The 27,974-nt window shown below is 39.6% G+C and overlaps 1 protein-coding gene across 10 annotated transcripts in view; it reads left to right on the forward strand.

The window, feature by feature from the left end:
• The window catches only part of caskin1 (CASK interacting protein 1), a 115,587-nt gene that overhangs the window by 52,266 nt on the left and 35,347 nt on the right, over window positions 1-27,974 (forward strand). For 9 of the 10 annotated variants that reach the window (XM_044331377.1, XM_044331382.1, XM_044331378.1 and 6 more), the window contains exons 2-7: window positions 6,466-6,517; window positions 19,869-19,966; window positions 20,101-20,246; window positions 22,999-23,094; window positions 23,219-23,349; window positions 26,638-26,746. In XM_044331377.1, the coding sequence (XP_044187312.1) occupies window positions 6,466-6,517; window positions 19,869-19,966; window positions 20,101-20,246; window positions 22,999-23,094; window positions 23,219-23,349; window positions 26,638-26,746 (632 nt within the window). Of the gene's footprint in view, window positions 1-6,465; window positions 6,518-18,936; window positions 19,255-19,868; window positions 19,967-20,100; window positions 20,247-22,998; window positions 23,095-23,218; window positions 23,350-26,637; window positions 26,747-27,974 lie in introns of those variants that run through there. The other variant, XM_044331384.1, reaches the window with a different exon arrangement.

Here is a 27,974-nt window from a genome sequence, read left to right on the forward strand (position 1 = left end):
ATTCAACTTGTACATTAAAATTGTGAATGTGTTTGCTCTTATGTAAGTAATCACTGTATATATATACATATATATGTACATATGTTCATATTCCATTATATTCAAAGCCATTTCATATTGAAAATAAGGAACTGTTGCTGAAATGGTCTTTTTCTCCAGTTTATGTAACCCACTTGTTTATATTATATTATTTTTCAGTTTGTAGTCATTTTTTTTTTCTTGCCATATCTTACTACCAAAGGCGGTATGCTGACATCCTGACTCGCAAACAGAGAAAACAACCTCTCAAAATCCCCAAGGGTTCAACATTTTTAATAGACTTTCTAATAACAGATTTTTATTTCTCTGTTTGTTAAAGATTGTTTGCCTCCAGCATTGTTCTGCTGCAAAAGTTTATTTTCACAAAACTGTTTAAAGTCAAAAGGAAGTCTAAACTGGTCTTCTTCTACTGGTGAGGATTTTTTGTATTGAACTTTATTCAACTTTATTCACTTTCAGTTTACTCTGCGGTTACTGTCCTCTCCTTAAGCAAGTCTAGGCTGGCACATTACAGGAAACACCTATAGGTGCTGTCGGTGCAGTGTTCAACATTAAACAGCCATGTATGAATGCATGTGTGTATTTCTTTATCTTTGCATTTAAACCATCTTGTCGTTGTTTTTGTTTGGACATGAAAGTATTTATGAGTGCCAACAGTATTCAGAGTGTGTGTGTGTGTGTGTGTGTGTGTGTGTGTGTGTGTGTGTGTGTGTGTGTCCAGCTCTGTGGGTGTGGCCTTTTGGAGTGTTTTAAAGAAGTTTGTGTTTTTCGGCTGGCCGGCTTTTCCATAACCATGGTTTCTCTGTTTGTTATGACTGGCTGCAAATGTTGCCGTCCAGTATCTCTGAGCAACACTCATACACACACACACACACACACACACACACACACACACACACACACACACACACACACACACAGCAAGGCATGGACAGGTTGTTCAGCCTGATTAGTCTACTGAGAAGGATCAATATGTTCATTTTGCCCTGTACACACTGCACAGAGAACTGTTTAAAGCGTATTGTTGTGAACAAATGAACCTCTGCTCATACAGTTTATCTATAATATTACATTTTGCAGAATATAAATACAAGTTCCATTGCTGGTCAACCTACTTATGTAGTCACTGTCTGAAAGTAATAACACTGAAATATTAATGACCCGTCATGTGTAAATATGAGTTTAGGCTCCATTAAATGCATTCAAGGCTGTTAATAAGAAATTGAACTTGTTTCTCTTCAAACACAACCCCGCTGTTCTCACTGATGTTCTTGTTAATGTTGGACAAATGTTTGTTTTTATTTTGTCATCTCTCATATGAAGGATCTCACTTCATATACATCATGACAGTTTCCTCAGCAATCCTGAACATCAAAGGTCTCTCTATACGCACCATTTTGCAATGATGTTCAACAGGAAAAACACATTACCGAAGAGTCAGAGAGGCCAATTCGTTCACAGAAATGTAGCCTTGGTGGACCAGAATGCAATGTTCCCACAAGACATGCTTCTTTCTTGAGTAAGAGGCATGTTGACACTTGAGAAAGGAAATCCATTACAGACATTCATGGCTCCCAGATGATGAAGGTTTACATGAGGTTGATATTTGTGGCTTTTATGTAAAAAAAAAAAAATCAGCAATTATCAGATGAATTGTCAGATTTGGATTTGTTTCAGACTTATTTTCCCCTTAGCATGAATTTTAATAACTTTGGTGATCCCTTAACATTTTATTTAGCACCGTCATCATCATTTTTTGTCTTGTACTTTGGTTTATGCCCAAATTACATTACATGTTCTAATTGCATTCCCTTCAGCCTCAGCTGTACTTTGTGTTTTCTGCTAATTAGCAGATACTAGCATGCTAACACACTAAACTAAGATGGTATGGTATACATTATACCTGCTGAACATCAGCATTTTAGTGTTGTCATTGTGACCATGTTAGCATGCTGACGTTTAGCATTTTGCATAAAGCTCTGCTGTTGCTTTACAGCCTCACAGAATAACAGAACAGAATAACAACAATCATAACAATAACAGCAGCAATAGCCGGGGAATGACACCAACAGGACCCTGAAGGACTGCAAAGGCTCAGCCTGCAACCCAGGGTTCCCTGCGAGATGAGAAAGCACAAAAAACTCCGGGGAAGAAGCCAAGTTAGTAACATGCATTGATGGTACATGAATGCATACAGATGGAGAGGAGGAGGAGGAGAGGGGAGCTCAGTGCATCATGGGAAGTTCCCTGGCAGTCTAGGCCTATAGCAGCATAACTAAGGGCTGATCCCAGGCGAGCCTGGCCAGCTCTAACTATAAGCTTTATCAAAGCTTTATCAAAAATATCTCAATAATCTCAACTCAAAGCTCCACTAACACTTTTTTTCTCACAAATTATGCAGTAAACGATACTATTCAATCTGTAATGTAGCTCTAATAAAAATCCAAACTGTTATGTAGCTCAATAAAATAAAATTTAATCTAGTCTGATCTGTCCATTTTAATACATTTATATTTATTGAAATGTGGTGATATCTGTACATATAGAGCCCCAGAGGCAGCGCTGTTGTTCTGTCCAGTAAAAACATGAAGCTTCACTTTCCACTCAGATAAACTAATGTGGCAGCTACAATTATTGGATTTCATCTATGAGACCAATAATTATCTTCCAGAAGGAATTATATCAAAATGCTACTTCAAGCACCTTCAGCATCAGGTGTTGTAGCAGAGGTTTCTGCATGGTGCTGTGGGGAGGCTTTCAGTTTCCTCACATGGAGTTGATCATGGAGATGATGCTTGTGTTCCTAATGGTCCAGAGGTTAAAGACTATGATGCAGAGAAGGCAGTCACAAAGTGGTGGCAAAGTAGCATCAGAAGAAGACAACTGATGTTGAAAGACAGCGTGAGTGTGTGAGAGACAGTGGAGATAATGATGAGAATGACCATCACATCTCACAGTACATTATGAACTCAAAACACATTGAACTGAATGTTAAACTATGAAGCTGTTATGGTGTTTAAAATAAAAATGTGTACTATGAGATATGTTCAATGCATTTATTGATCAAACAGTTAGAAATAAACAAGAAACAGTAACTCAACCAATGACTAAAAGAGTAATGAAAACTGATTGTGGCCAAACACAGAACAGGGTGATTTCAATTTTTTTTATTCAGATGTAAGCGCAGGGAACAACCAGCAGAACTTCCATGACGGACCAGCGTGAGTCAATGAAGTGATGCGAGTTACTGAAACAAAGTTAATAAACTATCTTTATAATGTAGAATGAAAAAAAAAGAAAAGGTTGTTTTTGGACAATTAAAAGTAGAATTCAGAACATTTATGTGACACTGAGGAAAAAAGTTCATTTCGAGCTCTGGCATCGATCAAACAGAAAGAGAAAATCCAAGGTGGATTTTTTTCCTGTAACGTGTGAAAACCAGACGCATCGGGTGGAAAGTTTTCCTCACGAAGATCTGCCTCAAAGACATCATCAAATTAAACGAGGGGATTTTGCTGGGTGTGTTCATTTTCCTGTCACATAACAGGGGGCTACACAGAGACAGGGGTCAGGGATGAGGCCTGGTGGACGTGATGTTACGGGGTCAAAAGGTCACGGTTGGCGGCTGCTGAACAGATGCGGAGACCTGTAAACAAAGTGTTTGTGTGTGTGTTTTGTTCTTTTTTGGGAAGACTCCAGTCATTGTATGAAGCTTATCAGTGATATCCAAAAATGTTTAATTTTCTATTCTATCATTTTATTTTTGTCTCTCTCTATCTTAAATTGTTTTACCACACCTAATGCATGACAGTGGAAGCATATCAGGTTCTGTGATGTTACCCCCCTTTAACAACAAGTACACACACACACACACACACACACACACACACAGGGATATAGATAGTGTCTTTGAAAGCTCTCGGTCCATGTGTATGTGTGTGAGTGAATCCCTGCATTTAGCGGCCAGAAATAGCCTGTTAGGAAATCAATGTTCCTCTCCCAGTGGCGCTGGGAGCTGTCTCCTCTACAATAGGGGGACTGTCCTGTTTCCTGCACCCTGGAGGGAGTCTGCATGTGTGTGTGTTTGTGTGTGTGTGTGTGTGTGTGTGAAGAAAGAGTGAAAGAGTACAGGCTCATCTTTGCTGTGCCTCAGTTCTGCATCATCAGCTAACAGGAGACATAAAAACAAAAGGGCAGAAAAAGAAAAAAAATGCCTGTGAAAGTGGAAAAATGTGTGTGTGTGTATGTGCATCTGTTCTTTCAAGCCAGCGTGTGTGTGTTTGTTTGCGTGTGTTAACAATGAACTTGACCTTAACCAGACTTCCTGCACTTTCTGACTTTCTTTAAGTCACTCTAGAAGCTCTATAGGTGTGAATAGGCTTGTGTGTGTGTGTGTGTGTGTGTGTGTAGTCCTCTAATTAGCAGTTTCATATTATAATGATAAAAGTTATTGACCCTGCTGCTGGTTTCCTCACCCGTGACATTGCTCTGGCAGTGAGCCAGTCACCAGGCTCGCTGAGCAGTAATGAATTCTCTGTAGAGTGACAAATCAGTGACATCATCACTGTGAGACGGAAAAAGACACAAACCAAACTGGCTGAATCCAAATGTGAACTGAGCCCTCGCAGACTTTGGTCATACATACTGTCACATGTCTATATATTGCCGGTACTGATGTTGCCAACTTATACATTATATGTACAGGGTCTGATGTACTGTAGCTGTAACAGTAGAGTTTACTCTTCACCTGAGCTGTTTAACACTGCTAATATTGTTTTCATATTAAATCCTCGATGGAGAATCTATCTTTTACACTGTAGATGGACGTAAACCAGTCTTTGCCCATTCAGCTTGGCAGACTATAATAAACAAATCCAAATGACCAAAAACCTGACTTCATCAATAAACTAATACAACAAAAGCAATATTTTCAAAATTAAATATGATACATATTGTTATTATTATTTATTTTACATCGTCACATCCATATTGCTATGAACTATGAATAATATTAAGTCTGGTGAAGTGTGCAACTCAAATTAAGTCAGCAGAAATTCCACTTTAGGCCCCTAGCTGTTGAATTATATTGTCATGTTTCCCTTTAAATGCCCCAAACAATAAGCTTGCACCTTCTTATTTTAAATAGATACTGTGTGTGCATATGTGTTTCTCTCTTTTTTTTTTCTTACTTTACTACATATCTAAATCCATCATAAAAAGACAGTGTGAAAAAAGTAAAGGAAATATGTGTGATTGAAGTATTATTTGACGAAGTTGCAAGCCTGGGTTGTGTGTGTGTGTGTGTGTGTTTTTAAGAACTAGCAGACTTGCAGTTGGAGGGTTTTATACTCCAGTTCCACTACACGCTAACTGGTTTAGGACAGGGATGAGATTCAGCCCAGCTCAAAAGAAGAGAGAAAGAGACCCCAACAGCAAGCTCGTTCAGCGAGGTCTCACATAATCTGGTGAAAGAAAGAAACATTGTTAAAAGGATAACATGGAGATTAACTGACTGGATGCAGGCAGCAGGTTGGAACAACACAGTTTAAGATTAGCATGTATAGTGTACATCAATACTATTTACATTCAAATTTACATTCTAGAGACTGTGTTGTTCGCTCACAACCTCAACAGCTTTAATGTAAATGCATAACGCAGCATCGCCATCTGCACTGGAGTGTAGTGTGTTGCAAAAGTCAGATGTATTCATGAGGACCATTTATCTAACAGGTCAATTACAAAGTGTTTTTCAAGTGTGTCACGCTATCAGAACACTTTAACATGAGGCCAAAGTGATGCAACAGAGCAACCAAAGTGACGTGCAACACATTCATTCACACACACATGGTTTTAATAACTTTAATAACCTTATTGTAATTTCATCTGGCAGGATCTATGTTATTTAGCTGATCTTACATGTTGGATCATTTGAAAAAAGGCTGTACTGTATCAGCCAGTTGCACATTTTGTATGTTTTTAGGATATTTCTCTTTGTAAATTTTGAATGGGAATCCTGCATTCATATTCCAGTAGCAAGCATGCTCTGAATGATGTAAATATTCACTATGACAGACAGATATTATCACCATGGGAGTCTGAACTGGAGGAGATGACAGAGAGACGTTATTTCCTGCAAACAGCAGGCGAGGAAATATGACGACAGTATGAGTCATGATAAATAACATCTTCGTGTTTTCAGTCTTTTATTATGAAGGAATGGATATACAATAGTATATGCAGCTAATATGAGACACAGAAAAGTGAAAAATGTTGCATCTTTGGCCTCACTCTCATATAGCACAATGATATAGTAAACATAAACATTGAATATAACACCAATATTGCTGTATTGCATAATAAAAAGGCATCAATCGTCTTTTATTGGCTGTGGAAATCAATTGATTTTCCATTTTATTTGTGTTTCAGAGCTCCTCGGGTCTGCCAAGAAAGTGAATGTCAACTTCCAGGATACAGATGGGTGAGTTGTTCTCCATCCCAGCATCCTCTCCCACTCCCTTCCTCCCAGCATTCCTCTGGTCTCATTCATATAAAAGCTGTATTATCACTGTAGTTTCACCTCTGTCTCTATAGTATCAAAAGCTGGAGGATTAGCCCAGATACCACTGTACTAAACTTCAGACTAGAATGGCGTGTTTATGTGTGTGTGTGTGTGTGTGTGTGCGTGACAGAGAGCGTATTAATGGCGTGCCATCATGATTTTTAGTTATATACATTTGCCCTCATTCTGCCACTAAAAGCCTTGCATGTGTGCAGCATGTGGCTACGTGCTTATGTGAGTGCTTGTTCATGAGTTACCGCTTGAAACAAACAAAGCAGTAATAAACAGAACATCAGACTGCATCCCTGAAATCTGGTTTCACTGTGTGACAGAGAGCACTTAGAGAGACAGACAGGACAGGATGGGGAGCAGAAACAGGTTCAAGATGTAAAATCTGATCATATCTAAACCTGATGAGATTTCGGTGTTAATTTTGGCACCAGACTTTAGTTTAGTTTTAGTCTTTTGACATATTATGGTACTACTTTCTGATAAGACACTCTTTATAAAAGGGATTTAAGCTTTAATTGATGTTTTATTAATGGTTAATAAATCATTTACTTATTCTTTATAGATCATTTATAAGGCGTTAGGAATTAGGTTTGCCATGTTGGGGAAAATCCTCCTGCTTCACACTTCTATTGACTTTTTAGCTCACTGTCTAATAAGCCACCAAGTTATTTTTATATGATATCAGCAAAATAATGTCACCTGCATGTTAATACACAATTAATAAAGGCTTCATATAGTAATCCATCCAGTCTGCAGTTATAAATGTTAATAACTTGTTTATAAATGGTCCTGATGCTCTGCAGCCCTTTTCCACAAGGTCAGTGGTCAAACAGTCCAGTGGAGGAGTCTTCTCATGAGCTAAAAAGACATTTTCCACAACCTGGCAATAATCTTACTAATGGCTTATAAATTTGCTGTAATAACAATGAATAAAGCCATTAATTATTTTTAAAAAATTCTAAAAGTGGTACCACTAGTTTTAGTCACATTTATTTTAGTCCACACCAGGATAACACTGTATGTGCACAGGTGTGTCCTCTACTCCAGTCATGTATAGAGGACGCCGGTAGGTTATATATATATATATATATAAGATAGATTATAACGATAAATGATGACACTCTGAAATTATAATGAAAGTAAGATGGAGATGAAACCAATAAATCCAGCCGTTTTGATTAACAGGTATCATCTATGAATCTGGATGTTTGCTCCTGGAATGACTGAGCCATAAAATAAATAAAAACAGTGGTCAGTAGTTCCAGTTAGTATATAACAGTGAGCAGCAGTGAACCAATGTGAATATAGGAGTCATTTTTCTCTATTTCAGTGACATTTTGCAGGCGAACCACATCTCTAAAGACCCGCTGAGTGCTTGGTGTACTTACAGTAATGTTGAGTCTGAAGAGCCTCTAAATCCCTCCTAGACCCTCCTGTAACAGATGACATCCTCTCTGGAAAAAGCTGAAGCTGCTCCAGAGGCTCGTGCTGGCCCTCACTCTTTCCTTTCATTTGGCACCTACGATATCTGTTCATCCATGAGCCACGATTGTCTGCGCGGTGCAGCAGGAAAACAACCAGAGAGAAGAGAAACAAGAGAGTGACGCCAGCTTCAGCTCATGTGAGAATAATTTGAACCGAGCTAAACGACTGCAAACCGCGCTGAATAAAATGGTTCTGTAAAGATAAAGATCAAAAGTAATCCTCGTAGAACTGCTCTGCCACTGTAAGTGAAACCGAAGCATGTAATCTAATTAGTATGTTTACTGTTATTGCCTCATTGCCCCCTAATTCCTCTTACAGTATTAAATGCTCTGTGTCTGCTAATGCTAACACGGCCGCGGCTGTTCGGCTGCTGCGCAAATAAGTCATGAATAAAGTTTGTGATAGAAATGCAGCGATCGAGTTCAATGTTATTTTAAAATGAGCACACATGTTTAATGAGTCTGCACAAGCAGTTTCATTTATCCTTTACTCTTCTTGGCAGCCGCTCGGAGACTCATAATGAACTCACTGTTAAAAAAAAAATGCTCTTAATTGGAATCTTTCAGCATCAGATCTCCCTCATCTCCCGTTCCTCATTTGTTGTTTTTTCATGTGTGTGTTTGTATAATAGCATATCCTAAGTGGTGTCAAAAAGCTAGTGTCATTAAGAACAGCAGAAAAGCAAAAATGGCAGGTCAGTACTTTTATGATGATAATTAGAGCGCAGAGTAGGAGTGAAGTGGAGAGATTGAGGGGATATAGACAGCGAAATGTAGGAAAAAGAGAGAAGTTTTGTCATATATACATGTTAGGACATTGTGTATTTCACAGGACACTGGAGATGAGACAACTAAGCACTTAGAGCATAGAGAGGAAGAAGATTCCTCTTTATAAACCCTGACAATGAGATCCCCATCGAGACCGCAGGGTACAAGAGAGCTCCACTCCAATTATACATGCACTGTATGTGAGTGTGTTTGTGCAGGCGTATAGAGGTTTACTTAAAGACCTAGAAAATGTGAAGAGAGGAAGTAACACAGTAAGAAAGCTTGATTCCTTTTTAGTTCAGGAAGTGAAAGCTTTTTGTACCTTTCCTGGAAATATAAACATTTCCAGGCAAACAGCATGAAAATGGAAGCAGACATACAAGAAGCAGTGCGCATTTAGTACTCAAATATTCATATACAGCAGCATAGAGGTTCAAATGAAATATAAGAAAGTGCACCAAAATGTCAAACTCTTCCTTTAATGTTGTTTGCTACGTTACGTTCAGTGATTGTTTGCCTTTAGAAGCTAAAAAAGGAAGTGATAAGACCGTCAAAACAGATTACATGCCTTAAAGCTAAATTATCACGAGATACAATTTAACATATGAGTCATCTTAACACTTCGCTTTCAAAATAGTTTTTTGAAAATATGGCCATGAGGTCTATTGAACCAAAATAAAGCTGCTGTTTTTAATCACCACCTTTGTTCAATAAAATAAAAATTAAAAAAGCCTGCAAAAACCTTCAATCTACTCATAATATTTATAAAAAAAGTACATTAACATAATCAAGACATGATGTTTTCACAAGTTCTGCCTTAGTCTCAATATTTCCCTAATTACATTATAATCATATTGTAATGTAAACACGTCCATCAAACTGCTTCCACCAGCAGGAAGTCATCATCAAGTTCCTGGATTCACATGGTCGACACATTTCCCTCCCGAAAATGCGTCCTGGAGTCCTGGAATTATTGACTGTGTGTGTTTTATGGACAGTAGAAACCTGGACACACGTTTCCTGTGCAGGCAGAGTGACAGACACTGATTAGCAAACAACAGAGACACAAGACAGTGTGATATATGAGCCAGGAGTTTGCGAGCGCACGCACACATACAGAGATATTCTAACATTTATGCGCTCATGTATAAAAAAAGCCTCGTGCACCCACATTGACAGGTTGACATGTTGTTTGTTGTAGGAGAGGTTCTTCTAAACTTCTCACCAGCAGATGAGCGAGAAGACAGATCGTGTTTTTCTTTGCTTCCTGACGTCTCTGTCCAGTGTGTGACTGTTGGAATAGTGTGTTATAGAAAGGCTTCAGAGGCACAAAATGTCTCTCATTACTGAAAATAGGTCAAACTGTTTATATATAAGTGTATATGTGTGTGTGTGTGTGTGACAGGTGAAGAGGACCAGTGTTAAGCTTGTTTAAGGGTGTGATTGTGCAGCAACAAAGTGGGGGGAAGGGTTGATGAAGCTAGTCGGAGATATACAGACAGAGAGAGGAGAGAGACAAGTAGACTTGAAGAGATGAGCTACAGATATAAATAAACAGAGGCAGCTGGTGAGAGGAACTGAAAGACCAAGGAATGAAAAAGAGCTTGGTTTCTGAAATGGAGAGACACGAGATGTGGGTTCAGACCATAGACTGAGGCAGAGCCAGTGGTCTCTTGGTAGTTGGGTTTACTGCGGCTTCCATCCCTACTGCATGTGCACACAAAACCCCCAAGCTTGCACTTGTCCCCAAACCCACAGCAAGGCTTCTGCCTTTAGCTTGTGACTGTCGAGGTCTTCGTCAAGGCAGTGAGTTTGATGATATAATCATGTCTGTGCATTAAATATGAAGCTACCACCAGCAGCTGGTTAGCTTAACTTAGCATGAGGATTCCAGGAAGTAAGTACACCTGACCAGGAAATAGTCTGGCACATAATATCACTCAGTGCTGTTTTTACTCTTCCATTTTGGTACAGATTATCATCTGTCTCTTGGCAGGTGTATTTCCCAAAACATGAAACTATACCTTTAACTATTTCATACTCCACTATGAAACTTGCAAGTTATGAACAACAGCAAGGGAAAAAATGCAAATGTAACAAAACTAAACAAACGTGTCTTCTGACCTGATGCTGCCTTAGTCTTCATGAACGTTATGATGGTTGTGACTATGAGTGGACATTTGTCTGGGCCTGTTTGCAGACACACTCTTTTCCTTGATTCTGTTTATATTATCTGCTGTTTTTTCAACCATGTACTGATATTATTGATGGTTGTGTGTTGTTATATTGATCTGGTTGTGTTGTATTAGGATCAGCTGCTTTGTTTTATCAGTTTTATTATCTCTTTTTGTTTTATGTTAGAATTTGCTCTCATTATCGTGTTAATTTTTAATTTGGGCATGTGAACCCCAGGGAAATTAAGAACTGCAGTGGAAAAAGCTAATAGACATCCAATTTAATTCAACAAATAAACTTTTGTTCCCCAAGTTTATCCTTAAGACAGCACTTCTTCTCAGGCTTAGTGCAGTTGTAGGGCATTACTTGTAATGCCTTAGAGGAAACCTTACAGTATATGGAGAGGAATTAGCTTCAATATCAGTGACAAATACAAGTTTCATCATTAACAAGGCATCCGGTATGTCTGCTCTGGGACTTTTGTTGCGTGTCATCCTGTTCTCTGTCTCCCTTCCTGCATTTCCTGTCTGGAACCCGAAAATAAAGGCAAAATGTCAAGAAACAATCTTTAAAATCAGTATAACCAAATCCACAGGTGTCGGGTGATCCATGCATGCACATTTAATAATTAGTAAATAAATCCAAAAAAAAACTAACTGTGCTTTTAAATATTTTTAGACATTTAAATGCACAGGAAGCATTTCAAAACAAATATTAGTAGATGAATACATTTGATTACATGTGTTCAAGTTGGTTGGTATTTGTTTGTAGATAAGATGAAGCATTTGTGACCACTGTAATGTACTCACAAATGTGGAAATCTCGTTTTTATTTGTGAATCACAAATCTGTCACTAGTATTGACACTAATTTCTTTCCATACCTTTAAAGACATAGAGACTACAGGTTACGTGAAAGGTTGTAAGATGGCCAATGCTATTTTTAGGTGGTTATACAGTCTTCAGAAGTGAGTATATGGCATTAACCTGCATATATGCACCACTACACCCTGGGTAAATGAGATGGAGCGAAGGGTCACTCAACAGGAATTGGAAGCAGAAGGTGGAGAGGAAATATGTCAAAAAAAGAGAAAAGGAAAATTAAAGGAAGAGACTAGAGAGGAAGTACAGGAGGAGAAACAGGATGGAGATGTTGAGGGAAATAATGAGACTGTTTGTGGCTGAAGAAAGGATAGGAAGGAGGAAGAGAGAGGAAGAGACAGATCAGGAGGGAGATGGATAGACAAAGAAAGAGAGAGGCGGATTTGTGGAGGAGATGAAGAGAAGGGGGGGGGTATAAATATTGCATGGCAGGTTGCTTGGCAGGTTGCTTGGCAAAAGCACGGGCTTCACTCCCCCTCCCCCATACATACACCCCGCTGACACACTTTGCAGGGCTCCACACGCACAAACACACACACACACACACACACACACACTCACAGAGTCAGACTAGTGCAGCATTGTGTAACGGTATCCCTGTTTGACCCTGGAGGGGAAAGCGAGGGGAAGACACGGTCGTTGCTGAGATGCAGAAGTGGGTTATGAAACATACACAGTGTTTGTTGTGAGAAGTGGATTCAACGGGCTGCTTTACACACCTCGGTCCAGTTTAGGGATTATAGAAGTTCCAATGATGTAGACGTCTTCTCTTGATATATTATTTAAAAGGTTCACAATCCAGTTAAAAGATGTTTACACTCAATAGTACATTTGATATGATATTGTTTACCAGACTGTTTACAGGCATGAGGGATATACCCACCTAAAAATAGCCAGACGTATGTGTCACTTTCCACCTTGCAGAGTAAAGTGGCCGTGGCACCACAAAGAGATACTTGCTCATCCGTGTGAAATAGTGTGGTGGTGGTAACATAGTGACTACTTGCTGGGTTAGTTGGTGAACTGCTGTAGCACGCTCACAGCTTCTCTCTATTTTCTCTCTGCTGTTCTGTTTACTTCCCTTTGGTAAGCTAGCTATTGAGACTGCCAATGGTCAGTTAGCAAGGACGATCACTAACAGGACAAAAACTTAATGCAGTTTATTCAAAAGAAAAAAAAATTAAATATTGTACCATCAACTCCGGTCAACTGTCTGCAAACTGTTGCTCTTTGTTGGAGCAGTTTTTGCTTCTGTAGAGCTTCTATAGAATAGCTTCCTCCATTTTGGACTCACTGGCTGTCTGTCCTCTCAAGGGTCAGCTCTATCAAGACAGCTTGTTCTTGTTCAACAGTGTGAATTCTTCAGTCAAGGAATGAATTTAATTTGCCATGGAACTTCACTGTATTAAGGCAGCAGCCATTCATGTCACTATCTCTCCGGTAATCTATGACATTTACTGCACACTGGAGGCTGTTGTTCAGTGACTGAAGCTGACTGAAAGGCAGTGCCTCCTTCCTGGTTATGGATGTATTGCCCTGATTAGAAACACTGTCCCTGACTCTATTACCTTGCTGTCCTTACATAGCCTGTGAGCTCCACGGAGGGTTATGAAATGGATAAGTATAGTTAAAACACTAGTAGCTAGCTCATAGTGCATCGCATCTGCACAACTACGAACATGAAGCAAACAGTCACCCCATGTAAAGGGCAGAAGATGTTGCTGTGCACTGTAAAACTTTAAAGAGGATGTTTAGGAAGCTGGCCAAGTAGGCAGGAATAAGTGCAAAAAAGGTCTCATTTACAAAAATAGTAATGAAATAGTCAAAAAGGGCAAAACATAGTTGAAGCAAAAGAAAAAAACAAGCTATCAAATAAAACCTGCAGGCTCACAGCAAGCTGTCACCTACTCTTTGCTATTACTACATACCAGTGACTGGCCTTTTTACCGTCTCAGCTTCTCCTATCTGGAACCTACCATCTGGTTTAGGTTACCTTCACTTCATAGGACCTAATGATGCACACTTGTTGTCACTATCACTGATTAAGCAGATGATCTGTCCTAACATCACAAAACGTACATTATCACTGAAGGACTGAAGCCCTTTAACAAAACATAACCCCTGCTATTTGTGTAATATGACTGATAAATGAATATATTAACAGAAACATCGGACTGAAATGAACACATTAAAAACATTGGTAATGTTGGGAACCAGGGCCTAGTGAAAAGAGAGAGGAGAAACCTTTTCACACCAAGGTATAGGTTATAAGCAAGAGGGAGAATAATCCACTGACGTCTGTGGCACTGCAGGGTTTCACAGGTGTTGTTGAACACTGATATCGCAACAGGTGCTCAGATTTTCACCTCTCTTAACACGCAAGCTGGTCTGTCTGCTGTGTCGTGGTTGGTAACAAAGTACATTTACTCAAATACTGTATTTTAGTAAATGTTGTGGTACTTGTGCCTTACTTGAGTATTTCTGTTTCTGTTCTGCATGTATGATAGTATGATTAATGTAACTGTTAGCTTTTGACATCTGTGTGTTATGTTTATTATTGAATTAATTTATTAGTATTTATTTATCTGTAGTACTTCTCATTGTGAAACTTGAGAGGATAACAGGGGGAGGAGAGAGTGGAGGAATAGAGAGAAAGAGAAAGAGTTGCTGCTCCACATTCACATTCATAGTCTGCACACAGACGCACACACAAAGCGAGTGTGACTCCTGTGACTCCTGTACTGTACCTGGCTTTCTCACACAATAACTCACACACAAAGATTTTACAGCTCGCAAGCTCACACTCACGCATACTACTTGTCAATGGTAGAGGTGGCACTAAGCACCTGTGACCATCTCCATGGTTACAGAACGCTGAGCATCCAATCATAAAAAAGAGCAAAACTGAGTTGAAGGCCAACCAGAAGCTAGTCAACCCCATATACCTGTATGGGTCAGGAGGTGTATATTAAAGACACCCTTCCCCCTTAATTTGATGAAACTCCTGACTGTAGTACTGACTGTTTGCTAAAACCTCTGAGCAATGATTTGACCAATGATAGCTTAGCAACTGTAACTAAGCACAGCAGGACTTACAACATTTGGATTTCCCTACATGCAGATAGGAAGCACATGGGCCGGGTGGTGTCTTTAAAGACTGGAATAAACAGTATGTTGCTCTAACACAGGCTGCAATTAACCTGAATATGGTTCTTCCAAGTCAAGTCAATTTTATTTGTATAGCCCAATATCACAAATCACAAATTTGCCTCAGGCGACTTAACAGTCTGTACAGCAATACAACATCCTCTGTCTTTAGACCCTTGATTTGATTAAAGAAAAACTCCCTAAAAAACCCCTTGAACAGGAAAAAAAAAGGAAGAAACCTCAGGAAGAGCAACAGAGGACAGATCCCTCTCCCAGGATGGACAGATGTGCAATAGATGCTGTGTGTACAGGATACAACACAAATAACAGAATACAACATTGAACAGGATAACAAAATTATAATTGATTTATAATGTATATGAAAAATGTGATAAAGAGTATGCCAAGCAGCTTCTGGGTGCCACCAGAACAGAATAGGACGTGAACCACGCAACCTCCATCAACATGGAGACCTGGGAGGAGGACAGAATACAAATGCACACAGGGGAGACTCACATCACATCATTCACACACACAGGAGAAGAGACAGGAAAAGACAGAGACACTGGAGGAAAAGAAAGATAAAGACATCATTCAGAGAGAGAGATATGAGGTGAGGCAGGAGAGACTAGAGAGGACAGGAGGAGAAAATAGGGAGAGAGAGGGAGAGAAGGGAGAGGAGCCCATAGCTCGGACACTCATGTGCTTGTGGAACAAACAAACGGAAGGTTAGAGAGATGCAATGGTTATCAATAATTGCAATAATCAATAATCTTGTTGGCATGACAGAGTTTAATAAATTCAGTGAGACAGAAACCAACCATGTAGTACAAGGTCATGAAGTACTCAATTAAATGCAACTGATTGTAGGTTAAGGCAAAAAGATGAGTTTTAAGTTTAGATTTAAGGGACTCAATAGACTTGGATTGTTTGACGTCAGCAGGGAGGTTATTCTATAGGAACGGGACCTGATAGAAAGAGGCCCTGTTGTTTGCTGACTTCTTTTTAACATTGGGTGCACACAGGTATCCTGCGTTCTGAGAGCAGAGAGCTCAAGATGGAATATAAGGTTTAAGGAGATCAGACAGGTATGATGGGTATTCAGACAGGTATTTAGGATTTTATGAGTCATCAGAAGCATCTTAAAGTCTGATCTAACATGGATAGGAAGCCAAAGAAGGGAGGCTAGAATTGGTGTAATATGATCAAATGTTCTTGTTTTAGTCAAGATTCCAGCTGCAGCATTTCGAACCATCTGAGGATTTTTGTACTAGCACGTGGCAGACCTGAAAACCGAACATTACAGTAATCAAGTCTGGATTTAACAAATGCATGTATTAGAGTGTCTGTGTCAGCCAATTTTAGCTATGATACGTGAGTGGAAAAAGGCAGTCTTAGTTATGTCTTTAATGTGTTTATCAAAAGAGAGGCTGGGATCAAACTCCAAGATTCTTGGCTGCCACACTTTGTGAAATCACACAGTTGTTGAGCGTTACTGTTGTCTGTATCTAGCAGGGCCAACAACCAGCATCTCAGGTTTGTCTGAATTAGAAGCAGGGAATTTAGTGACATCTAATTTTTCACAGTGGCCAAGCAGGCCTCTAATTTAGTAATTTGAGTATAATCATCAGCCCTTATAGGCACATATAGCTGAGTGTCATCTGCGTAGCAATGGAAATTTATTCCATGACTATGTATAATTTGGCCAAGAGGCAAAATATAAAGAGAGAAAAGCAGAGGGCCAAGAGACCAAGCCCTGAGGTACTCCATATTTAACATCAATTTAGATGTAGTATTTTTATAGCAGACACAGTGTTTTTTCAGATACATTATGTAGGACTTAAGCCAAGAGAGAGCTAGGCCAGAGACACCAAAATTACAATTTAATCTGTCTAATAGTGTACAGTGATCAATGGTGTCAAAGGCTGCACTGAGATCCAATAATAGAAGCACAGAGGTGGAATCTGAATCCATATCTATTAGAGGATCATTTATCACTCTGGTTAGATCAGTTTCGGTGGAGGGACAGGCCCTGAAAGCCGATTGAAAAGGTTCATATAGATCATTTTCTTTTATATGGGTTGAAAGTTGTTGAGACACAACTCTCTCTAGTACTTTAGAAAAGAATGAAAGATTAGAGACTAGTAGATAGTTATTGAGAATGAGGTGCAGTTTCTTAAGTAGAGGTTTAACCACAGCGTCTTAAAACTAGGGACAATACTGGTAGTAAGTTATAAATTAACAGTATCTAGCATTGTAAGTCCCAAAAAGGCTAGATGTCTTTAAAAAGTTTTGCTGGTAAAGGGACAGGGGCAAGTAGTTGGTGTAGAAGCTGACACGAGCTTAGTCAAAGTTTCAAGAGAGATAGTCTCAAAAACTGTAATAACAGGGACAATCTGTGACTCTTTGTAAATAAATTTTGTAAGACAGAATCTGCAGGAGTAGCTGGAATTGAAGAACAAATCTCATCAACCTTATTGCAGAAAAAGTCTAGAAACTTAGTAACTTTTAGTAAGTTTAGCTACAGTGTCGAAGAGAAATCTAGGATTATGTTTATTAATATTGATTAAGCGAGAGAAATATGCTGCTTTCACAGCAGATAAAGCATGCTTGTATTTCTATAAACACTCCCAAGACCAAGGGGCACATCATTAACAATCTACATTAGTTTTTGGGGTTACAGGTTACATTTTTTTAAAAAGCCCTGTTTACAACTAGCACATTCACTAAGTAATATTTCACGTCAGCAGCTTTGTCCCGCTCTTTATTGCATTTGGGTAAGTTAACACTCAGCCAATGTTACTGAAAATAGTGTTTTGTTTGCATGCTAACTACCACACCAGTTAGTCCTAATGCTTAAAGCCTTTTCTCTTGTAACGTTAGAAGTGAAAACTTACTATTTAAAAATACGAACAAGTATGTTAGCTAGACAGCCAAATTAGCTTAATTACATAGCTAGCTACAGCAGATAAAATCACATCAGCTGCCAAAATCAAAGATCGGAAGCTAGAAATGAGAAACCTGCTTTTGTCTACTTCTTTCTGAAATCAAGAGGCCATTGTGTTAAACATTTCTAAGAATTTCAAGTAGTAAATCTTTGTCATCATTGTAAACTGCATATGTAGTGTGCAAGAACAGAAAGCTGTACATACATAACCTGCACATTGCTCTTTCTTTTTTCCTATTTCTATTTTTGTGTCCATATCTGTATGAGACAAACTCTTATGGAGAAAAATGGAAGAGCAGAGCAGGTTTCATTTCCATCTCAGACTACGCTCATTTTAAATAGATGGCGTTCATATAATACAGACCAGCCTGCACCAGCTTGATGACAGAAAACTCCAGGTTGCTTTTTTCCCTATATGCTCAGGTAATTTGGCTCCCTCAGGAATGTAGACTAGAAAATATGATGTTGATTTCACAGGTGCGCACTCTGGGCTGGTTTGGTGCATTATTAAACCTTTTTAATGATGATCTACAGCAGCAGTTCCCAGAGTGGGATCAAGGAACAGCTCCAGGGCAGGGTGAGAAAAATGAAAATGGGTTTAATTTGGCTCTTTTATCATTTCACTAAAAGGTTGCAGTCAGAGAGAATGTCTAACAATGACTTGTATTTTATTAGGTTTCACTCTCATCACATTTATATTCCCAACCGAAAGCAGTATAAAGAATACTCTCACATGAGAATCCTTGAGACAAAAGAGAGTCCAAAACGTGAGAAATTCCCATCTCCTACTAGATAAAATGCTATTTAACAACCCCTTCAAGTACAAATTCCAAGTAAGCTTGAGCCTGAGGAAATGATCTGATGTTACAGCACTGTGGCATCCAGAGTCTGTCACTGTACTGTTGGTTTTCTGTCTAAAAAAATGCACTTAGTTTCATTGTTATGTTCCTTTTTCCCCCACAATTGCTGTGTAAGTGTGTTATTATTAACCATACACTGATAACCTTACACTTGGCCTTACAGTAGGAGCAACTGTCAGTACCGGTCCCATTCATTGCACTTTTATTTATGTGTACTTACTTGACACCTTAGTCTCATGGTTCATCATTCTAAGGTCACAGTGTAAGAGCCTTTATAAAGCTGTTTGTGACAGTGTTTGATGGAAAACAGCAAATCTCCAGAGAGAAGAGGAAGAGCCACAGGGAGAAGACACATGTCACTGTTGATATAAGTCAGATAGAAGGTGTGTGTTTGACACAGAAAGGCAGTTTTTATGTGTGTTTGCATGCGTTTATGTTTGACTGTCTGTGTCCTCAGGTTATGTGACGATTTCTCCCTCTTATACCCTTTCTCATGCTTATCCATCAAAGCTGACATATCAGTCTCATCAGCATACACCCTCTAGCCTCACACACACAAACACATACACACACACACACACACTTACACATACTGTAGCCTTTATATGATATAATACCTTTCCTCTTTTGCATATTTTTCATCTCCCACCACTCAATTTCTCCCCCTCTGCTCTGTTTTTCATCTTTGCGGTAGATACAAATCAGATGTTTGGTCCTAATCCGCTGCTATTAAATCTATTTGTCATGCTAAGCTTTGCCATTATCTCTGGCCTGTGTGTGTGTCTGTATGTATGTGTGTGGTCTAGTTTTTACATGGTTATTGGGTCCAAAAAACCCAAGAACAGCAAAGCTAGAGGTGTCTGTCATTAAGAAAACATAAAAACAAAGGAAGGATAATGAGGTAGAAAATAAGTGTACTTCACAAGCGTAATAATGATATATGTGTGTGTGTTTGTGTGTGTGTTTGTGTATGCATGTGTGTGTGTATTCAATGTAGGTTTTCTCCTCTGCATCACGCTTCCCTCAATGGGAACCTGGAGCTCATCTCTCTGCTGCTGGAGTCGCAGGCTGCTGTCGACATCAGAGACCAGAAAGGTGAGAAGGAAATACACACAAACACACACACACACACACACAGAGAAACTACTGTATGTTTTACCGTCATACACATAAATATCCACCGATCAATATGTGATGCATATAGCCTGTGTGTGTTTGTGTGTATGCAGGCATGCGGCCACTGCACTACGCAGCCTGGCAGGGGAAGGCGGAGCCCATGAAGATGCTGCTGAAATCTGGTTCGTCTGTCAACGGCCAATCAGATGAAGGACAGATTCCTCTCCACCTGTCAGCACAACACGGCCACTACGACGTGGTGAGTCACACCAACTCTTCAAAAAACACTCACAACTGAGAGTGTACTGACTAGGCACGATTCACATAACAGGGCTGTCTATTTAGTAAAATATGTTCTGACTGAATATTCATTAATTTATTATCAGTTATTTTATTAATTCATTTATAATTCATATGTAAGCTACCTATGTAGGAAGATGATGTTCCCATTCTTAAAGCTCCATTCTCAGGATGGTGTGGGCATGTACAGACTGTGCTTGATTGACCTTTGTCTCACTTTCTTGTTAATGTCGTTGGACTGGTTCACACTTTTTCGCCCATCTTCAACTAGAGCAGAGATCTAATCTCACACACAATAACTGAAGATACATGTGTGGGTGTGCAAGGACTTCAATCCTGCCTACAAGTCACTGATTGGTCGACTAACATTTTTTCTGTGTCAAAATGTAAAAAAAAAAAAAAAAAAGACTGTAACAAATAAATGTTTAGAAACAAAATGACACTAAAGATAAATTTCATCCCGGAGGCTTTTATAGCTTAGAAAAAAAAAATCAGGGGGAAACACTGCAGTGCTGCTGCAGACTTGCCAAAGAAACAACAATGAAATATAGCAGACTTAGTACGGCAACAAACAGACCCTAGAGGAGAGAGACACTGAGCATTCACAGACTCCAAAACTGAATAACCACGTGATTCCACTTGATTAAATAACCATGATTTATACAGGCTAACAAACTGGGACTGAAGCTCTAATCCACAGCTGCTCCCAGTGTGCAAGGGCAAATAAATAAAAAAATACAAAAAGTGAAACAAACCAGAGATTAAAACATGAATCATTTAACAACCAGCAAGAAAAAAGCAAAGCAAAGATTTGAGGGAAATTTGCTTTAAAAACAAGACGGGCGTTTTTGCCTGCCGTGAGGGAATCTAATTTGCTCTATTCTCCTAATTTGTTACATTTTTAAGGTGAAATAGAAAACTGAAAGCACAATTAAGTAATTCCTCTGGTTGGGCAACTTTATGAAATTTTTAACTACTTTAACCAAGCTTTTCCTTCCACTTGATATCACAGTACTCCTCTGAGGTCATTTTACAGGGACAAGCTGCAATCTAAAGGGATGGATTCTCTTAACACACCTAGGGACACAAACTGGCTGAACTCAGCCTTTTGTGATAGATATACACACATCCTATTAAAGTAAGCAGCTTGTTGGCATCGCTGTGTCATTATCATATTATGTTTTTTTTATCAAAACACAGTCACACAGTCAAAAGGTATATATTTAAGATGACAACGAGCTTAAAAACATTGAATCAATGAAGCTGAAAGATACTTTTAGATGGAAGTGTATTGATGTCTCTGCCACAAATGTGTTTATCTGCTCAGCCCTGATTTTCTGAGGACATCTGTTGTGCTTTTGATTGTTAACAGAGCGTGACATAATAAGGTTTTATGAGCATGCATGCGTGTGTGTTCAAAAATGTAATGAATGTGTCTGTGTAGCTGTTTGTGCATTGCGTAATTACATCTTTTTATACTTGTAATTTTTGAGCAAGTGAGATGGTACGTTGTTAGTGCTGTTGCCTCGCGGTGAGAAGATCGTGGGTTCGCACCTGCCGGCCGGCTGCGGCCTTTCTGTGTGGAGTTTGCATGTTATCAACTGCATGGGTTTCCTCCATGTGCTTTGGTTTCATCCCACAGTCCAAATGCAGGTTATGTAAATTGATGTTTGCTTAGCCCCGCCCCCCTTAGTTACTGTTGCTACACCTGTCAGGCTTTCTGTTCTCACCTGGCACATAAGCAGTCTACAAAAATAATGGTGGCAGATTTACCAAATTCTTATTAATGTTTGAAACAATGGGTTCTTGGTTTCAGACAGAGGTAAACAAAAGCAGGCTTCTCATTTCTAGCTGGCAACTATTTTGTTGAAAAATGATAACGGCGGATTTATCTTGCTAGCCAGTTAAGCTAACGGCTCCACAGGTTGGTTGAAAAATCTGTCTCCAGCTGACTTTTTAATGTTTCCAGTTGACTTGTTTAATCCCATAAAAGAGGTCTTAAATATGCACCTGATGGCTACATACATGATATTGTGCTAAAGAACGGTGCTAATTATTGCATGCCCCAAAAACTCAATATTCTCTCCAGTTGATGATCCATGTAGATAACATAGAAATAAAGAAACAACATTGTTCTTGTTTTGCAGTGTAGTTCTAGTATTATATGTATGATAAGGAAAAATGTAAGATCAGGCTGGTATTTCATTCTAACATAAACCCTGTTTGTCTGCTTAGCTTGCATACTCACTAAAAATCTTAAAGCAATATGTTTCACCTTTAATGTTACAAGAGAAAAGGCTTTTAGCATGGGGACTAACCAGTGTTTGACAAAATAACATTATCTGGAGTGTAAACTTCCCCAAATCCAATTGAGAGCAGGACAGAGCTGCTAACGTTAGCCTGAACTCTACTAGCATCCAGGACCAGTTTCCACACAGTGGGAAATACTTCACAGTGGATGTGCTAGTCGGGAACTGGGCTTTTTTGTCACATGGTCAGGGGAGGGGAGTTAATTTGCGACTCCGTAGCACCTGTAGGTGTGAGTGTGAATGGTTATTTGTGTATATGTGTCACCCCTGTGATAGACTGGCGAGCTGTCCAGAATCCCTGCCTCTTATCCAGTGTTAGCTGGAGTAGATGGATTTTTGAATATTTGTTGGTTTTTTTTTCTCATGCTTGTGTGTGTGTGTGTGTGTATTTCCTGTCTTCAGTCTGAGATGCTGCTGCAGCACCAGTCCAACCCATGTATCGTGGATAACGCAGGGAAAACACCTCTGGACCTGGCCTGTGAGTTTGGCAGAGTTGGGGTAAGAAGCTACATTTTTAGTCATTATTCAGAAACAGCAGCGACTAGAGAGAGTCTACAGGAGTCATAAAATCTCTTGCTTGTGTTCTGTGTGTGTTTGTGTGTGTTTGTGTGTGTGTGTGTAGGTGGTCCAGTTGTTGCTGTCTAGTAACATGTGTGCTGCTTTGCTGGAGCCCAAAAAAGGAGATACCACCGACCCGAACGGGACATCTCCTCTCCACCTGGCTGCCAAGAACGGACACATAGACATCATCAGGTACACATACACACTTCCAGATCCAGATCCATCCAAAAATGGACATAGTTTCATATAAACACACGCTCTCATGTAGACATCAAACGTGTTTGCGTGCAGTTTTAATCCTCCACACAACACAGACAACTCTCTCTGTCACAACACCATGTCTAATGAATGACTTGGTTTAAATATCCTCCTGAGCATGCTGATAAAACAGATGTATAACACAACGGGGGCACAAAATGATCTAATACACTAAATGAATCATGAAACAAATGTGTTGCCATACAATGAGAGCTGATGCATCAGTCACACACCTCTAAATACATTTTGGAGACGTCTGACTTGAAAAAACAGATCTGCACGGCGCTCATTCACGCTAAATGTCGAGTCATTAAAATCTCATCCCAGCACCTAATTTTTGTTTACGTTTTTGCGATCGCGATGTTTCTTCAATAGCGTCATTGCAAAGTGACTTTTGTTACCGTGGTGATGTCAGCATGTAGCACAAAGCTCTGTGATGAAAGATCCCAGCAGAACGGTGCAGCTCGACAAATAAACACACCACACCGTTCATTTGTTTCCTCTCATCACCCTCAGACACTTTCTGGGCTGTGTGTGTGTGCGTGGCGGTGCAGGAGTTCGCTTGCCTGGCAGACACAGACAGAGAGGCGAAAGGAAAGGAGAGAGACATTGAAAGATGAGAGAGGACTGCGACCGAGAGGGCAGGAGAGAGAGAGAGAGAGGTAGAAAAAATAAAGGGAAGAGAGAGAAAGAGAGAGGGAGAGAATAAAGCCTGTCATAGTTGATGGAGCAGAGCGTGCCTCTCTAGAAGTGACACTGATAAATGATGCTCATTAGGCTTGGCCTGCAGTCTGTGGCAGACACACACTCACATAAACACACGCACGCATACAGACACTAACTCAGTAGAAGTTAGAGGAAAATTAATTGTATGTTTGACAGCTTTTTTTTCATGGACTGCAGTTTATCTTCCAGCCGGATGCCCTTCTCTCCAACCCTGTCGTTTAAAAGATAAGGCTGCTGATATTCTGTACTTATTGTCAACAAATCCCTTGAAAAACAGCAATAATGAACTGATGCTATAAACAGGAACGCCTCATATACAGTAACTAATTCCTGTTTTCTGTGAGGTTTGCTCATACGAGTGTTACAAGTCAGCTTCACCAAACTGCACGAACTTGTTGTATAATTGATAGTTTTCACTTAATGAGCAGGTGCACATTCATGAGATGTGGTCATTAACAAAAGCGACGGCCCCCTGTTTTGTTCCATTTGTGAGCAGGTTTCATTCACAAAAAAGTAAAAAAAAACGAAGAAGAACTTCAAGCTTCAAGTCCTGCAGTCAGAATTCATTATGAAAACATAATGCGTTTAGCAGTTTCAGTAGCGGTAATAGGGGACTCAAAACAATCAGACAGTATGAACACAGCTGTCATCAGAGCACAGAGGGAATGCTTTGACAAGAAGTTAGATATTAAAATATGTCTTGCTTTCTTAAGCGACCTATCTAAAGACCTCGGGGCTGCTGAGAAGTTTCTTAACAACTACTACATGACAGCTGTATAAGTTGCTGTGCCAAAAAAAATGTTGAACCTCTCAGTAAATTGGCAAGTGTTTCATGCATGAGGCCCAGTGTTAACATGCTGATGTTTATCATGGTGTGTTAGCATGCAAGCAAGTTCAATTTGTGTGTCATGACACCAGAGAATCCTTTTCTCCATGCTCTCAGAGTCTTTTGGTAAACTTGGTTGTCATATACCTTTCATCCAGGGGTGGTTTCCATAGCCACTTCATGAAGGCCTGATTGTTTCTGTGATGGTTGTCCCTTCAGCAGGTTCTGCCATCTCTGCAGAGTGACTTCTAATGCTGGATTTATGCTTGACGTGAGGCGTTAAGAGAGTCCTGGTGCATATACCTATGGTGTGGGTTTTAATTTGTAGTTTGCCGTCTGATTTCACTCATTGACAACACCACCTCGATACTAAACAGGTGTGCTTTGCTTCAATTACATTCTCTACAGCAACTGTGTTTAAATTCTTTCATTCAGTTTGTAATGCCAGTGGGAAGGGCTGCTGTGTTTCCATTTTTTTATTCACTGTGATAGAGAGCAGAGTGTTTGCAGTGGAGATGACTTTGCTAGATGTGTTTTTCTGAAAAGGAGACGATAATTGAACCCTTTTTTCAAATCGCTTCATGTTGTTTTCATTCGTAATGATCTCTTCCGACATCATTAACTTGAAGAAGAAAACACAAGCAGCCCAATCACAGCTTTCGGGGTGTCTCTATAGCAGCTGTAGCCTTGACTTGTAGTCATATTTTTCTGAGGCGCACATCAGCTACAGTAGTGTAGCCTATGGTGTAGCTTCAGAGCCTATGCACAAAGCCACCTTTGGCATGGCTCCTCAACACATGTATAAAGTTAAAATGCCTTTTGGTTTCTTGGTCAAAGCGGCCCTTCTTGCCTGAGTCCTGGTGGTTCCAAACTTATTTCATTTCACAATGATGGTGCTCACTGCACTCCTGGGAACCTTCAAAGCTTTAGGAATTGTTTTTCTATGAGTCAACACAATGGCTTGGTTTTTGGTCTGACAAGCACTGTGAATGACATACACAGGTGTATGCCTTTCTAAGTCATTTCCAATCAATTGACAGGTTAGCTTCAGTCAAGTTTTAGAGATATGTCCAGGAAAATCAAAGCAAACAGGATGCACCTGAGCTCAGTTTGGAGTGCTTAGCAAAAGGTCTGAATACTTTTAGATTTTTAATACATTTGAAAAAAAAAATTCTAAAGATGTTATGCTTTGTCGGTATTATGGTTATGGTTTATTAGGTGTAGATAGATAAATTCTAAATTCAACCTGTAATACAATAAAGCGTACAAAAAGTAGAGTCTGAATATGTTCTGAAGCCACTGAATTTGGGACCCATTTTTTGAAAAGATTTATGTCTTCAGTAGGAACTAATGTGCTTGGGGTTGAGAGCTACTGACAGGGAGAAAGTATTGAGAGATGGACTTAAACATGATTGGTTTTGTCATTTTGGTTCTGTCATTCAGACAGTCATTTCTCTTCAGTAAGGTGCTTTGGTATTTCATGTTCAAGATAATTCCTTTTGACAACTCCTGTTCTTGCAAGGATACCTCTCTTGTCTTTCTCACCCTCTTTTCATACTCTCTCCTTTGCAATTCTTCATACTCTGATTTCACTCCCTCCTTGCTCTGTCATTTCGTGCTACACTTGCAACCTCCTTCCCTTATGCACTGTCTCTCTCTTCTGCCCTCAGACTGTTGATCCAGGCAGGCATAGACATCAACAGGCAGACCAAAGCGGGCACTGCCCTGCATGAAGCTGCCCTCTGCGGCAAGACCGAGGCAGTGAGACTCCTGCTGGACGTAAGTGGAACTCTATTGAAAACTTTCTATCACTGACACCCTGGTTTGAGTTTAATCAAAGTACAATTCCAATCTAATTTTGACTTTCTAGTATAAGGTATATAAAGATGTCAATACCAAATCTCAGAATTTCAATTAACTCTCCCTTCATGATTGTAAATAAAAGATCAGCCTCTGTCTGAAACAGTAGTTTAGGGCCCCCCTCCCGAGGAGCCAACTCTGTTCTGATTGGTCAGCCCATGGAAGCTGTCCCTCGGGAGACTTCACTGGCTCTGGAGGCTACGTCAACAACCCATGAAACAACCTCTAGTCGTAGGATTAGTTTTTCTTGTTCTTTACTCGAAATATGAACTTCTCAAATATATCGGTACAACACATGGAAAAACCTTTGCAACAACCTTAGCAATCAAGGCTACGGAAAGGACGGCCGTTTACGGGCATACGTGACGAGCAGATGTCAGCTTGTCGGCAAGGTAGAAAAAACTGTTGCAAACCAAGTGTTCAGAGCTGGTTTTGCCCTGACTTTTGACTTGCAGGGAGCATTTCTACATATTTTGACCTCAAGTGTTGGATCTTTGACCATGTTTAGCATAAATACCTTTACAATATACCATTATAACTGTATATAAATAACAGAAAATCACAATAAGCATATGTCTCCTTTAATTACAATGATTACAATGTTTCTGTGTTGAATGACATTACTGTGCATTTAATTTTATATGAATAAATCCTATGTTGGATTTCAGGAAATTTACAAATTAACTTTTGATGAATTTAGCGTGATAATATTAAGCCACGTTCAAGAAAGTGAGGTCTGTATATGAAGTCATATTTAACAGGTTAACAGGTTTTCATATTCCACTTCCTGTTTTGTTTGTCCATTGGCATGGTCTTACGTCACCCTGGCAACATAAATGTCAAAACCGGACATTTATTGGTTAAATAGAATCTGCTTAATAACTAGGCCAAAGTCAAGTTTTAAAACAGTGCGTTTTCATTGGCTGAGACCAATAAATATTTCATGTCCAGTACAGTAGATGCTGGGTCTGAAGGGGTTAACGAAGGAGATCTGACGTCTCTTGCCTCTTTATGAAAGGTTCTGGAAAACCCCTTCATCCCCATGTGATAAAACTGTGGTACAGTTATGAAAAAGTGCTCAACCGCAATGCAAGAACAACACAGGGAGAGATGATGCAAATTACCCATTTGTGCTGGTGACATTAAA

The sequence above is a fragment of the Thunnus albacares genome, chromosome 17, assembly GCF_914725855.1.
Source record: "Thunnus albacares chromosome 17, fThuAlb1.1, whole genome shotgun sequence".
In the NCBI taxonomy this organism is placed as follows: Eukaryota; Metazoa; Chordata; class Actinopteri; order Scombriformes; family Scombridae; genus Thunnus; species Thunnus albacares.